We start from the raw sequence: 14,212 nt of genomic DNA on the forward strand, positions 1-14,212 counted from the left end.
TAATTTATGAATTATTTATTACGTGCCCTCTTTCATGCCGTCTTTTTACCTTCTCTCTTTGTCTTTTTAAGAAATATCTTCTCAGTGTATATATAGCTGAACTACATTTTTAGATCCTTTTCAATTTTCCATTTCAATGTTTTTGCTCTTTTGAGTCTGGTTCCTCAGGTTGCATATTTGTCCTATGCTGGCTTTATTGTTTCTTTTCTTGGTCGTGCCCATTCACTCCTCTTCTGCCTTGGATCATGTATCTATTTACCTGTTGACACTTACTCCTTTTCTGCTTTTACTCTTTCTTTTCCTTTGTTCTATGAAATCTTTCATGCTACCAACTTTCTGGGCCTTTCTGCATAAAAGGAAGACCAGTCTAGTGAAAGCCCCACTAAACTGTGGTCATGTGCAAAAGAGCAAAGTTCACTTTGCAGATCACTATTCTTTCAGCTCTCTAGGTAGATTTGTCTTTCAATCAAAATATAAGAGATGTATCTCAACCTCATTTAGTCCTGTCCCTTACATACAAAGTAGTCAGAAATGTTGTCATCCAGGTGATGTGGTAATGAGATACCTCCTTAAACTTTTAAGGCTTGGGTAGTGCCATGTAGCTCCTAGTTCAGCATTTGTCCAGTTCTTTTCCTAATCACATACTACTATCCAGAGAGAACAACCTGCTCTCAAAGACAAAAGTAGTTTAAAACCTCTCAAAATTTCTGTAGCTCACTTAAAATTTCACTCATGTTTTCAACAGGGGCATCTCCACAGTGCGCCTGCATAATCTTCAGAATGATGTTGTTCGAGCAAACTGTGTGTCCATTCATCTTCTTTAGTTTTCTACAGATACAAAATCCCTAATTGTGTCTTCCAGAGGTTTTCCAGAGCTCACCCAAATCTTTTCACTTGTAAAAGTAACCTTCTTCTAAAATCTTCCCTCTGTAAATAAACTTGACGAACAGCAGATTGTCATTGTGCTTGAAAACAGGAAGCAAGCATAAGAGCTTCTCCTTTAGGGAGATAAAGTCCTTCCTGCCTCTCCACTTACCCCAGCTGGTCTTCTATTTCTGAAAATGAAACAGACTTTCTGCACATACACAGACAAAACTTCTCTGTAAAAGTCAGAACTTCTCAATAATCGCCAATCTTGACAGAAGTTGACTTGAAATAAAATAGAAATAAAGTTGTCTCATAATGTAAAAAACATCCTGTTTCAGCATTTTCAGATTGTTTTGTTTCCAAACTACTTTTTGAATAATTTATACTGGAAGGCCAAAGCCTAAGCTTTCTTAGAAGTTTAATTGTTCTGAAATACTACTTTTATAAAAAATGTCAGAATCAAAATGCACTTTGAAGTTACAGATTTCCTTCTAGTAAAAAAAAAAAAAAAAAAAGATATAGTTCTGAATGATATTTAAATCACTGTCATTTTTTTATCCAACATTCATGGTAGAATCTTGAGGCACACATTACTAACAACATAATCTGCTCATTTTCTTCTCCCAAGATGGAGAATACTGTTTAAAATGAAGGTTACAGAACAAGTTATCAGTAAAACTAAAATTTTCCAATAAATGCAGATATATTCTTCTGACTGGCAGAAGCTGTTGTAATTCGTGTCAGCCAAAGGAGCCAAGTAGGAACAAGAGTTGCATGCTGAACAGCATGACTTCACATGAAAAGGTAGCAAAATATGTGCCTGTCTCATCGAGTGGAAGACCTCTTTTCCACTACAACAATCCTCTTTAAGCTATTTTCTTCAGTTTTGCAATGGACTCTGGTATTATGCTGGGAGACCTAATTATACCGGAAGGACTCTTTCCAACACTAAATAGCAGAAAGGAATAGAAAGAATTTTAAACTTAATTCATAAAAGCATTCTCATTTCAAATGTTGCAGTGGTTTTTCAAACTTATGTCTCACCCTTCATGAGTTCTAGTAATCTGTGTTCATGACACTCAGTTCTGACACTTCCTAGATATGAAATGACGCTCTCTCTGGCTCTAATAGTTTTCCTTTTTGGGTTCTACATTTTTACTTGCGCTTACATGAAAATTTATGCACACAGAAACACACACAGAACCACTACTTACACGGATTTAGTATAGATTTGTCTTTTCTCAGGTTACCTTCAAAATTTACTTTCTGCATTTTTCTGCCCCTACATTAGGACCCCAAATATCATAAAACAGATATGGTATCAAAGTGCTTAAGCTTCCAGACTCAAGACAAAAAAAAAAAAAAAAAAAAAGATGACATACCTCTTGAGAACTTTGCTTTGCAGAAGGGTGATGTTATCACTACTTAGACTGCTATTGTAGTTATTCTCACATTTTCTCTGTCATCCTTCACACCAATTTGCTCTGTGGCACATTTGATCATGGCTGGCTCACAGAAACCCACCCAACTGCTCTCTCACTCCCCCTCCTCAACAAAACTGGGAAAGAAAAGAAAAATGGAAAAGCTCATGGGTTGAAATAGAGAGTGAGTGATTACCTATCAGTTACCATAAGGATGAAAACAGACTTCACTTGGGAAATTAATTTAATTTATTGCACATTAAAAATAGAGTTGGATAGTGAGAAACAAAGGTAAACATTAAAATAGATTCCCCCACCCCCAGTTCTTCTCAGACTCTACTTCCTTCCTTCACTCCTGCTGTATTCATCCAGACAGCCTATTCGTACTTTTAATCAAGCTGATTTCTGCTGACAAATGTGGTAAGAGGCTGCTTGTGAGGTAATCTAGACCATAAATAAACAAATAAATAAATAGATCGTACTGTGGGTACCATTCAAGTGGGGTAAATATAAAGCATACTTTTCTTTGATTAAAAAGTTCCAGACTGATTTTGCCTCTTTACCAAATATTACATAATTAACTTTGAGTTCCTTTATTTCACTGCCTTTATTTCACTGTCGTTTCTGACCCAAAAAGCTAAGAGAAGTTTCTTACCTTGTGAAAGAAAGTTGCACAAGTACTGTCTATCATTTGTGAGCATCCTTCTTTATGACACAGCAGACTGTTGGCAGAGAAGAGAGTTAACTGCCTGCTGACATTGAATTTTTTGAGGATATACTCTTGTTAATAACTTTTCCCAGCTGTACTATTAGTTTAACAGAAGAAGGAGCTTTGTAATACTATGTTTTCACCACATGAAAAGTTTCTGTAGGGTTACATCTTCTCTACTCTCCTCAACAGCCATAATTATATGACACTTGAGCCTCAGGAAACAAAGATAGACATTCCAATGAGACAAACACAGAAGTCTCCCAAAGACTGCCCTAAGCTCTCTAATAATTGTCTTAAAAAAAAGAAAAATAAAAAAGTTCAAAACAAATTCAGCATTTTTTCTTTTCATCAAAACAGTGAACTAGGGAAAGAAAGAAAGAACATTATTGTGCATTTGGTTATTATAACCATACTCCAGCTTCTGTGTCAGTCCCATGACAGAGATCTGGAGGCCACAGCAATAACCTTTCCTAATTAAGGTATTTAGGTTGCTTTGGTTTTTTGGGGATGGACATCTAAATTCCTCTTGATTTTTAACTTCTATATGCTACAATGTCATACAATATAAGCATATGATTCTACTGATTATGTTTTTTATAGGCTAGCAGGGGATATTGACTTTTCTTTCCCTATTCATCTTAAGGAGGCAGGGGATTTAACTTACTTGCTTCTCTGAAAGCAGGACTAATGGAATTTTAACATTCTCAAATAATTGTCTTCACTTTTTGTGCAGATGAGCAGTTCTGCTGGACACTGTTAGTGATAATGATGTCCTTAAATATTCACTTCTTTGGGATAATCTTAACAGCTCAGCTCGGCACACAGAAGACCTCCAACTGTTTAATCAGGCAAAAAGTAATCTGGAGAGCTGATGGCAAAAATTCTCTTCAGAGTTTGATGATTTGTGACAAAGCATTTTTACAACGTTTTTCTGGTGGTCTATTGCAGAGAGAGAAGTATTCCTCCTCTCTTGACATGCTCTGCAGATAACCTGAAATACTGGGAATTGTTGTGTAGGTAAAACTATTATTTGTAGAGCTGTATTACGTTCTATGAAAAAATAGTTGCATCTAACTGTACCCAATAATAATGTGCTCTCACAAATCTGTTTTGATTACTCTGGATTTCTACTTTTTCCAATCCCTGGAATATGCTGAAAAGCGACAGCAGAAATTATTCACTTCAATGACATTAATAACAGGTAAATGAGGATCTTCTAAACTTATAGACAAGACAGACATTTGACTGCAAGCTATCTGGGTGAACTTCAATCTAGAGAGACTGAAGTTGTAGAAGAAGAGTAATAGGGAATAGCATTAATTAAGTGGACAGTGCTCACTAGACTTTTTTCTTTCAAAGAAAGTGAGATACAAAAAAAAAAACCAACCCAAACAAAAAAGCCAGAAGTAGGGTAAAGAGCTTCTTCTCAGTCAGCCTTCTTGCCCTGGCAAGGAGTTGAGCACCTTTACACCTCTAGCTACTGGACTGCCTACATTTATCGAGATATTTGTGTTAGCAAAATGCATTCTGAAATCTTGAGAAGTGCTAAGATATAAAAGCTTGTGAAGGACAGCTTTGTGCTTTTCTAAGAAAGGCTTGACAGAAGCTTTCTGTAAAAAGCCTTTCTTTTTATTTGCTTCTGACCCATAAACTACATCAAATGTATTGGCTCACAGTGCTCATAATCCCATATAAACTATATTGCCTTCTTTATGATCACAGGACAAGGGTAAACTATTGTCAAGCAAAATAAATGAATGCTGAAAAAATGACAGTAACATTTAATGTCTTTTATTTGCCAAATAAGTGGATAACTTTGACTGAGAGAGAAAAAGCAAATAAATAAACAAACAAAACCCCACAAACATAATTTCTTATTGTGAAACCAATCTATTTTTAAGAGAATCTCAAAAATCAGTTCATGATGAGACAAAATTTTTTATTTATTCAGAATTCAGGTATTTGGAGTTTGCCATCTAAGCAGAAAATGAGTATGGGAAAATTTGCTTTAGATTTATTTATTGATTAAACCAAACCTTTAAGTGAACAGTTTCAGCTGAGGTCATATTATTACTAGAGAACAATCTTCAAATCTATTTGATCACCAAAAACCCTAATGCTGTGTTGGGTTTCAAAGATGTGTCAGTCCCTGTGTGTTTACTCATGTTAAACTGAAGCATGAATCTTAAGTGTTAATGATTTTAAGTCTAGTTATGAGGAAGATGTGATTTTATTTTAGTTTGTCCTGAGTAGGATAACTCTGGATTTGTCCACTGGATGATGTTTGATTTCTTACTGAATTCAATACTGCAACAACTGTATGTTTGCAAGAAGTAGATACCTTCCTAAAATCTGCTGATTCTTTGCTTGGTACCCATTTAGGTACATCTGTTATTCAGGTGACAGCCACAGACGCAGATGATGCGAACTACGGGAACAGTGCCAAAGTGGTGTACAGCATCCTCCAGGGACAGCCATATTTCTCAGTGGATCCAGAAACAGGTTAGCAATTCATTCAGTCTCACTGTCTGCAGTAACAGAGACAGGATGCAGGGATCAAGTTACTTTTCACTTCCATTTCAGTTCTGGAACAGACATATGACTTGACACAAAGCTGATACCCTTTCATTGAATGAAAACTGGAACCAAAATAAAAGTATGCCTTTTCTGTTAAAATAATATTATTGCGGAAGAATTGCTTTACTTGGTATGATTTCCAGAAGATGATTGTTAAATGTAAAGGTCAACAGTTTAAAAAAGGTGTAAAATACTGTAAAGGGTCCAAAGAATCATCAAAATTAGTCACAAGCCTATTTTACACTAGTTTCTGGAAATTTCATCTGTTTACCTTTAAGAAATGTAACTAGGAACTGGACATTTTCATACTATAAGGCAAAAAAAAAAAAAAAAAAAAATCTCACAGGCAGTTAAAAATTTCTAAAAGTTTGGAATAGATTCCTGACCACTGAAAATTTTTAACTTAAGTTGCTTTTTGAACCTGCATTCTGATTTCCAGAGTTATGAGAACTGAAGCAAGAATCATTAATGTTTTCAAGCTGTAAAGCATGAAGACTTTTTCACTGTTATGCAGTAAGTTGGATAAGAGACAAATACAAACTAAAAAAAAAAGTGTGAATTTTAGATATTTATAATTCAAAATTAGGGTTCAGAAAAGAAAGATGCAACCACAAACTCCCCCCTTCCAGATACCTGTTCCTAAGGCACTCAAGAGTCAGCAGGCATTGCTCTAGGTTTTCCTGCATGTTACCAAAACTATTCTGGTTTGTGAATTGAGAATTTAAGTGCAACTCTGCCCAGAATCACTGAAGTTCCTAATCCATTGAAAGTGCTCAGATGATGGCTATCTTTGTTTTTAAACGATTTGGCTTTTTCTAAATACAGCAAAGCCATAGTATGCAAAAGATAATGAATCACAAGGCTACAGTTTTAAAAGGAAGCATAAGGATTTTGCCTTGAATAAAAGTGTTTGGTTTTTTCTCCTTTTTTTCAATCCCTCTCTTTTTTTCTATTTCTTGAGTCCCCTACTCAAACATCTTTACCAGGCATGAACAGGAAAACAGGACCGGTACCCCACGGACAATAACAGATGGAAGCAGGTGTTTAGGCAGGCAGACTGTTTGGGAAAGGCCTGGACTCTCATCTTTGGTTCAGAGATTATTTTTCATTTTAATCCAATTTGCTGTTTCATATTACATGTATTAACAAACCTAGGTATGGTAATCAGAACCTGATAATCCTGGATCAGACATAAATGTCATAACCCCTCAGCTGCAAAGTTTTTTTCTCTTTCAGTCACTTGCTAGAAGAAATTTTCCAGGGTTGCCTTTTTTCTTCTGCATAATATCAAATCGAGCCTAAAATGAGAGCCTTCTTTTGAGAAAGAAAGGGTAGGGGTGTGAATCCTCCAAGCAGAAAAGAACACTATGTTTAAATTTTCCCACTTCACAAGAGAAAGCTCTCATCACTCCAGCTTTAAAAAGCCACCACCCTTCTAAATAAAAATAAAAAAATAAAAATAAAAATAAATAAAAATAAAAATAAAAATAAAAATCTCTACTTGGTTTTCTAAAAGAAAACCTGTGCATACCCACTTTAATGAAAAGTGGTGTACAGCACCACTTTTGGTTTTCTCACCTGAGACCCGTATTCTTTTTGTGTACTGTAAAAATGTTTGAGACATGTAAATTACAGTTATGAAATTTTTGAAATTGGACACCCCAAAAAAGACTTTTTAAAATTAATTTTCGAGTCTTGTCCAATTCTTTTTTAGCTATAGCCCCAGCTGACTTACAGTGTCCATCACTGAGCACTACAATCAATGATCTATTACAGCCCAGAATAATGAATCCTGAGCTTTTTAGAGTTCAGCCTTGTGGTATAATATCAAAATGTCACCAGAGTTGGAGGTTACACAATATATTAAAATAATAACTGGGGATAGAAACTGAAAAATGTCATTAATTCAATGAACATATTAATATTTTTGTCATTAAAAGAATAATCAAATCGATTTAGCACGACAAAAACAATGAATGATGCATCTGTTACATATTTTTTCTCTTTTTTCTTAAAATCATGTTAAAGCAGCCATAGATTGCAAGGCTTATTGCAGTATACCTTGTTGTGATTGCTATGGATTATCATCTGCGCAGTATATCTGACACGAATCCATTTAAGAGCTCTGAGATTAAAGTCGATGGTGCTTCTCCTTCACTGCTCTTTTTTTTTTTTCACTCCTTCAAGGCATAATCAAGACTGCTTTACCGGACATGAGCCGAGAAAACAGGGAGCAGTACCAAGTGGTCATCCAGGCTAAAGACATGGGTGGCCAGATGGGAGGACTATCAGGGACCACCACCGTGAACATCACACTGACTGATGTCAATGACAATCCACCTCGCTTCCCCCAGAGTATGGAGCATCTAATAGTTTGGTTTTCCAAAGAACTCTCAACAATCAGCTGGTTTGCTTTGGCCATCTGGAAGATTCTTTTTTATCACTCTTTTTGTAGCACTTACTGACTGCTGTGTCTGTTTATGTTGCAGCACTATTAGGGCCAACAGGAATGTCTGCCTACATCTTTTAATATCAAATTATTTGTTGGAATGATAAATTTGTTTCTCATTCTTACTCTGCTTATAGAAATATAAACTGTAACAATAATTTAGGCCAACTGCAGGGACTTAAGAGGAATTTAACTACAAAATATAAAATTCTGTTCTTGGAAACAATTTTAGCTCCACATATTTAGGCAAGCAAATATGTCACAGGTTTTCTAATATTCTGCCTTGCACAGGCAGAGCTGATCAGGTGGAATGTTCTGCTGGCAGTCTAAGCATTTACTTTAGGTACTTGTAATCTGTGTTCAGTTCTTGAATAGTTTTGATAATCTAGGCCAGTCTGACACAATAATGTTGGGTTTTTAAAAATTCCTCTGTAGAAGAAAAAAATGGCAAATAGCAGAAAGCTCACAATACAGAAAGCTTCAGAGTAGCACACTCCAGATCTTTTTATCTTTGGCCAGTGTTTAAATCCAGTCTCACGTTATTACAGTCAGTGTCTGATAACTGTTTGATAGGCTGCAGACAGGAGAAATTTACAGCCTCGGTTCTGTGCCAACCAGAAAAATGTCCACATAATAAAATTTGAATTGCTTGTTCACACTGATGAGGGACCTGGCTCTCTTTACAGATCCACTAAGGACTGAACAAAGAGCTGATTTAGAAAATGCTCTCCCAGATTTGAAAAGCAATTCAGTACCATGGCAATAAGTACACCCAGAACAGCACACTCTTCAACCTCTTGTGGATTAAAAAAAAAAAAAAAATTTGGTAAATTCTGACAGTATGGAAGAATGGATCCTTGGAATTATAAATTAATCTTTTAATCTCTATCCATGATAACACATTACTTTAAAAGAAAAGAGGGGAGGGGAAGTACTGCAACCCTCATAAAGAAATGATAATTTGAATTCACATTCAGAGTTCACTTGATGAGAATCACCTTCATAGGGCAAACTCAAACAGCAATTTTTAACCAAACTTCGACTTCATGAGGAGACACTTTTTAAACATGTATAGCATGATGTAGCCTATAATATTTTGGCAAATAGGAATACTTGAACCTAAATTATAATGTAGCACATTGCATTTTAACCCTCACTACTGAATAAAATAAAATAAGATAAAATAAAGAAAGAAGAACATAGAGAACTGCAAAATAATTTAAGGCTTCCAGTCTCCTTAGCCTGTGTTCCTTATGATGTTCTTCTTTCAAAATTAACTGAAACCTCATGTCTACGAAAGTTTTTCTGATTATTTCAAAAAGCTTTGGGATGGGTACTTTTTAGAAAAATTTACACAATTTGATGCCTCATACAATATTCTCTGTAGTGTTCCACTCTGAACATCACTGAAACACATTGCATGGCCTACAGAAGGCCTGCTGTGGGATTTTCCAATGCCGCAATTTCAAATTCAGTGGTAACCCTTCCCACTCATTTTCTTTCTTGTCAGCAGGGTGGTTTTTAACACTTTCTAGGAAATCAAAGATAGAGGAATATCTGGCAGATCTGACTTCTTTTTAGGTAGTTATGAAGAGGGGCACATCTTCAAAAAATTATCTGTTGTGGAAGTTAGCTTTTTACAAAAACATTTGTCTTCCATTTTCTCTTATGTGAGGCAACAGTAAGTGAAAATGTTGTCAAAAATAGAGAGTCAATGGCAGTTGCAAACAACACCAGTTAATATCAAGGTATTTAAGAGACAAAAATTAATTTTTTAGAGGGACAGGAGAAAGCAAAATAGCACTGTGAAGTACTGGTTACTCAGACTGTGTTAAGAAGAAGCATTTTCTGTTTTGTTTTGTTTCCTGAAAGGAGTTGTGGAAAATTAGGAGACATATAGGCCTAAATGGAATTTAAATGGTACCATAATGAAAACCTTACACATTTTGAATTCTACTGTACTCGAAACCAAATAGCCATTTCACATGCCGAAAATGTGTAGCATTCACACAGCACCACAAAAATAGGAATGCTTTCAAACGAAAAGCACTAAAGGGAGGTATTCATCTGGAAGGAGTAATAAGTACCATGATTGAATCTGTTCCTTTGGTATTTCTGGCTCAGCTGCCAAATGATTGAATTTGTCAAGGGTTCAAGGCTTCAAACTCATGTTTTAGCTGCCAGGAATCCTACCTTCATCCCATTTGCAGACTGGTTTAAGGGAAAAATATGCATTTTAGCCTGTGTGGATTGCAGTCAAACAGGCCACTGCTGAGTTTTCACTTATAACTTTGAATTTGTAACAGCAATCACAATTTAGCATCAGGCATTAGCTTCCATTTTGCTACACATCTGTATAAATATAGGGTATTTTCAGTGACTCTCTTTTGTGCTTAGTCTTTACAACTGGGGACAGAAACTCATTCTGCACTCAGCAGTCTGAAATATTCCTTGTTTTAAATGGAATATTCAGGACCCTCTTAGTGTCTTAAAAGGCAAAGGACACGTAAATATAGGGAATAGGGTTGTTGAAAGAAAGAGAGTTGACTGTACTTCACTACAAGTCAATAAACTTTATATGTGCTCTTATTGGATTCTTTGGACAAGGGTTGTACATTTTATTAGGTGCTAATTTTGTCTTAAGGTATTTCTCCAATGCTACTACTTCACTCAATTAAGTAATATGAATTTACATGAAAAAACAGATCAGAAGAAACATCAGATTCCGGCATGTTATGTACAAAATCTTAACCCATCAGATTTTTTTTTTACATTTTTTTGGTAACAAATAACAGAAAATACAGATTTAGAATTTTTTTTGTCTTGCTAATGATGAAACTTCTTCAGTGTCTGCTTCTTACTGGTTAAAAAATGCCTCTGATTAATACCTTTTCTGCTACAGCATGTCTTTACAATTGGGGTTTTTTTTACATATGTTGTCAGAAAATACATATGAATTCACTTTTCATGCATACAAGAAAGAGGAAAATGTCTGTGTCACCAGATTTCTTTCTAGAAGACTGATTATAAAAATAGCAATAGCAATTAACACGAACATGTATCCAAATGCTCTCTACCATGACTCTTTAGTATGTATTATCAAAAAGAGATTAATGAATTATTTTCAAACAGAACACTTACTTGAATATATTTCAAAATAATTAAAGGCTATTCTATTTTAGTGTTTTTTCCAAATCCTCACTGATTTCTACAACTATTGTACCTTGAGAAAACAAAACAAAATTGTCTCCTATTTCTAAATATGTCTAGGAACGTTTCTAGAGAAAAAAAATATACAGTGTTAATAATCAGGGTAAGAACTGGTACCTTACTGTATAGCTCCTTTGTCCCTTAAAACTGAAAAAAAAAAGAAAAAAGAAAAAAAGCACAGTTTTCAATGGCTTTGAAGAATAATTTGAACTTTTTGTGACAGTTTGTCAATCAACTCTGAATCCTGTTTTAAAGTTTAGGGTGATGGCTAGCAGCATTTTTCTTAAAGTGTTGGGAACTTCAAGTAACGTAAAAAATCTTGGTGAAATTGAAGATGGTTTTTATTCAGAAAAAAAAGTTTCTGAAAACAATAAATGTTTGATTTTGCTCTTCCAGGCTCCTACCAGTTCAGCTCTCCTGAATCTGCACCACCTGGGACTCCACTTGGCAGAATTAAAGCCAATGACCCCGATGTGGGAGAAAATGCAGAGATTGAGTATAGCATCTCCAATGGGGATGGATCAGACATGTTTGATATCATCACTGACAAGGACACACAGGAAGGGATTATAACTGTCAAAAAGGTTTATTTTTTCTCCCTCTCTTTTATATGTACTTAGCTCTTCAGGTGTTACAGTTATTTTTCTTTTTCCAGGGGAAGGGAGGGTAGATCTCACAAGGGGTCAGGCTACCAAGGAGCTGTTGTATTAGTTTCGTTCTTCTCTTTCTTCAGCAGGTGTCTGTTATTTTCAAGTCTCAAGGGAAATTTACTGGCATGTCACTTCACATAAAGCAATATTTCAGTGGCTGCTGTCTGTCCAATATATAGAGCCTCACACACAGTACTTTCAAATTAGGGCTGTGAAAACCTGGAGAGGCTCAGTTCACAGTGGGGTTTATCAGCTGATTGTTGTGGTAAGACTTGGAAGGGTGGGAGGCTTACCTGGAGTTTCATGAATTTACACATCCAAGGCTAAACTCTCCCTCTCTGATCTGTCCAACAGCCAGTTATCTCCAGTACCTAAAATCTGTCTTGGTTTAAGTCCAGTCTTGGTGATACTTCAGTTGTTACATATGATGTCAATGAAAGTTCAAAGTGCAAAGATATTCACAGAAATGTATTTTAAAATACCATCTCTGATAGATTTATTGGTTGCTTTTCAGAATTCATCCTGTTAAACTCTGAACACTTTTTGATTCTAGTGTTATTAAATATATCAGTAACATTAATTGATACCTGCATATAAATAAAATATAGATCTATAAACATATTCGGAAAGATGTATACTTTTTTATGTATATGTATGTATGAACATCTATATACATATGTATATATGGATAAGCATGATGTCAATGTCACATAGATTGAAAATCAGACTTCATAGATTTTCTTTTCACTGCAGAACATTAAGATCAGGGTCAAGTCTGGGTTGCTCCTAGTACCAAACAGGCAAGGGTAGATACTAATGGGGGAAGAGTAAAGAAAAGGTAAATATGACAGATAGCATTTAAGAACTGGAATAATTGCTCTTTTTACTGCCAGTTAGATGAGACAAATTAGACTTTACACAACTCCTTGTTGTGGACTGAGTAAAACTTCCCTGTTTCTTTCTTTCTATTTTTACATAGGTCAAAGCCTCCTGTTTTTTTCAGAAAAAAAATGAAACCTGAACAATTAATAGGCAGAGGGATCATAGTTGCCTTGCTATCCTATAATAATCCTTATTTTTTTAATGACTAGAATAAGACTTAATACACTCCATCTTCCCCAAGATTGATTAAAATTTAGAGCTTTCGTTCCTAAAAAAACTTTTGTTCAATGCTGTAAAACTTACATTTTTTTGTAAAGTGATATAATTTTCTTTATTATTATTATTTACTCCTCAGCATCTGGATTTTGAAAACAAGGTGCTATATACCCTAAGAGTAGAAGCAACCAACACTCATCCTGATCCTCGTTTTCTTCAGCTGGGGCCATTCAAAGATACGGCTTTGGTCAAAATTTCTGTTGAAGACATTGATGAACCTCCAGTGTTCAGCAGACCCTGGTATTTAATAGAGGTAGATGAAGATGCCAAGGAAGGAAGCATTATTGGGCAGGTTTTAGCCCAAGATCCAGATGTAGCAAAGAATGCAATAAAGTAAGCCATTACACAGTATAAAATTCTTTAGATATGGGTCAAGTCTCACGCACAGAGAGTGATGAGAGTGCAAGGTATTAAGAGGCTGTTTGGGCAATTAAGCACATGGACGCTGTTAAAAAGTGTTGAACAAGGAAATATCTACATGAACTTGTGAAGGCTAATACAATTAACACAATGAACAGTGCAGACAATGCTTTTGAAGAACAGTCTATAGACACCAGTTGAAAAGAAAGGAGATGTCAGCATTTAACTGCCAGCATGTTCTAGTAGTTTCACCAAACTGTTCAGAAAATTATGCTTTTATACCATGTAAAACACTCAAAATGGTGTATTTCTATTCTCCCTGATGCTTGATAACTGTCAGACCTCTGTACATAACATCTGTATTCCATAGCTTAACTATTTAATGATCACAGTAGATTGAATAAGAAATGATTGCTAGAGTCATAACAATTAGAGGTAAGAGTTCAGCACTGTGAAATTGCTGTAATTGTTACCAATCTGCTATTACTATCTGCAGTGGCAAACACAGCACTTAAATTTGTGTATTTACCCTGCAAGTGATTATGAAAACTGATCTCTGCATTTCTGAACAAGCCTTCTATGTCCTGCAGCAGTATGCTTTGAGGTAGAAGGTGTGAAAGAAGGAAGAGAATAAAATATTTTTAAGTAAAATATGTATAAAATCTCAATTTAACCTGATGATGACTGCCAACTACTAGGCTAATTAAAAAAACATCTGTAAAACAAGTTTTTCCTTACTGGGTAAGAACAAAGCAAAAGCAAGTATCATAAAACAAGATTTGAAGACATTTCATCCAAAAGAACAACT

General features: G+C 35.3%; 1 protein-coding gene across 3 annotated transcripts in view; it reads left to right on the forward strand.

Annotated features, from left to right (window-relative positions):
- CDH9 (cadherin 9) overlaps window positions 1-14,212 on the forward strand; it is a 99,324-nt gene that overhangs the window by 69,198 nt on the left and 15,914 nt on the right. For all 3 annotated transcript variants that reach the window (XM_032117449.1, XM_032117458.1, XM_032117467.1), the window contains 4 exons: window positions 5,383-5,502; window positions 7,765-7,932; window positions 11,633-11,820; window positions 13,124-13,377. In XM_032117449.1, the coding sequence (XP_031973340.1) occupies window positions 5,383-5,502; window positions 7,765-7,932; window positions 11,633-11,820; window positions 13,124-13,377 (730 nt within the window). The remainder of the gene's footprint in view (window positions 1-5,382; window positions 5,503-7,764; window positions 7,933-11,632; window positions 11,821-13,123; window positions 13,378-14,212) is intronic.

This window comes from Corvus moneduloides, chromosome 1 (assembly GCF_009650955.1).
Source record: "Corvus moneduloides isolate bCorMon1 chromosome 1, bCorMon1.pri, whole genome shotgun sequence".
Taxonomy (NCBI): Eukaryota; Metazoa; Chordata; class Aves; order Passeriformes; family Corvidae; genus Corvus; species Corvus moneduloides.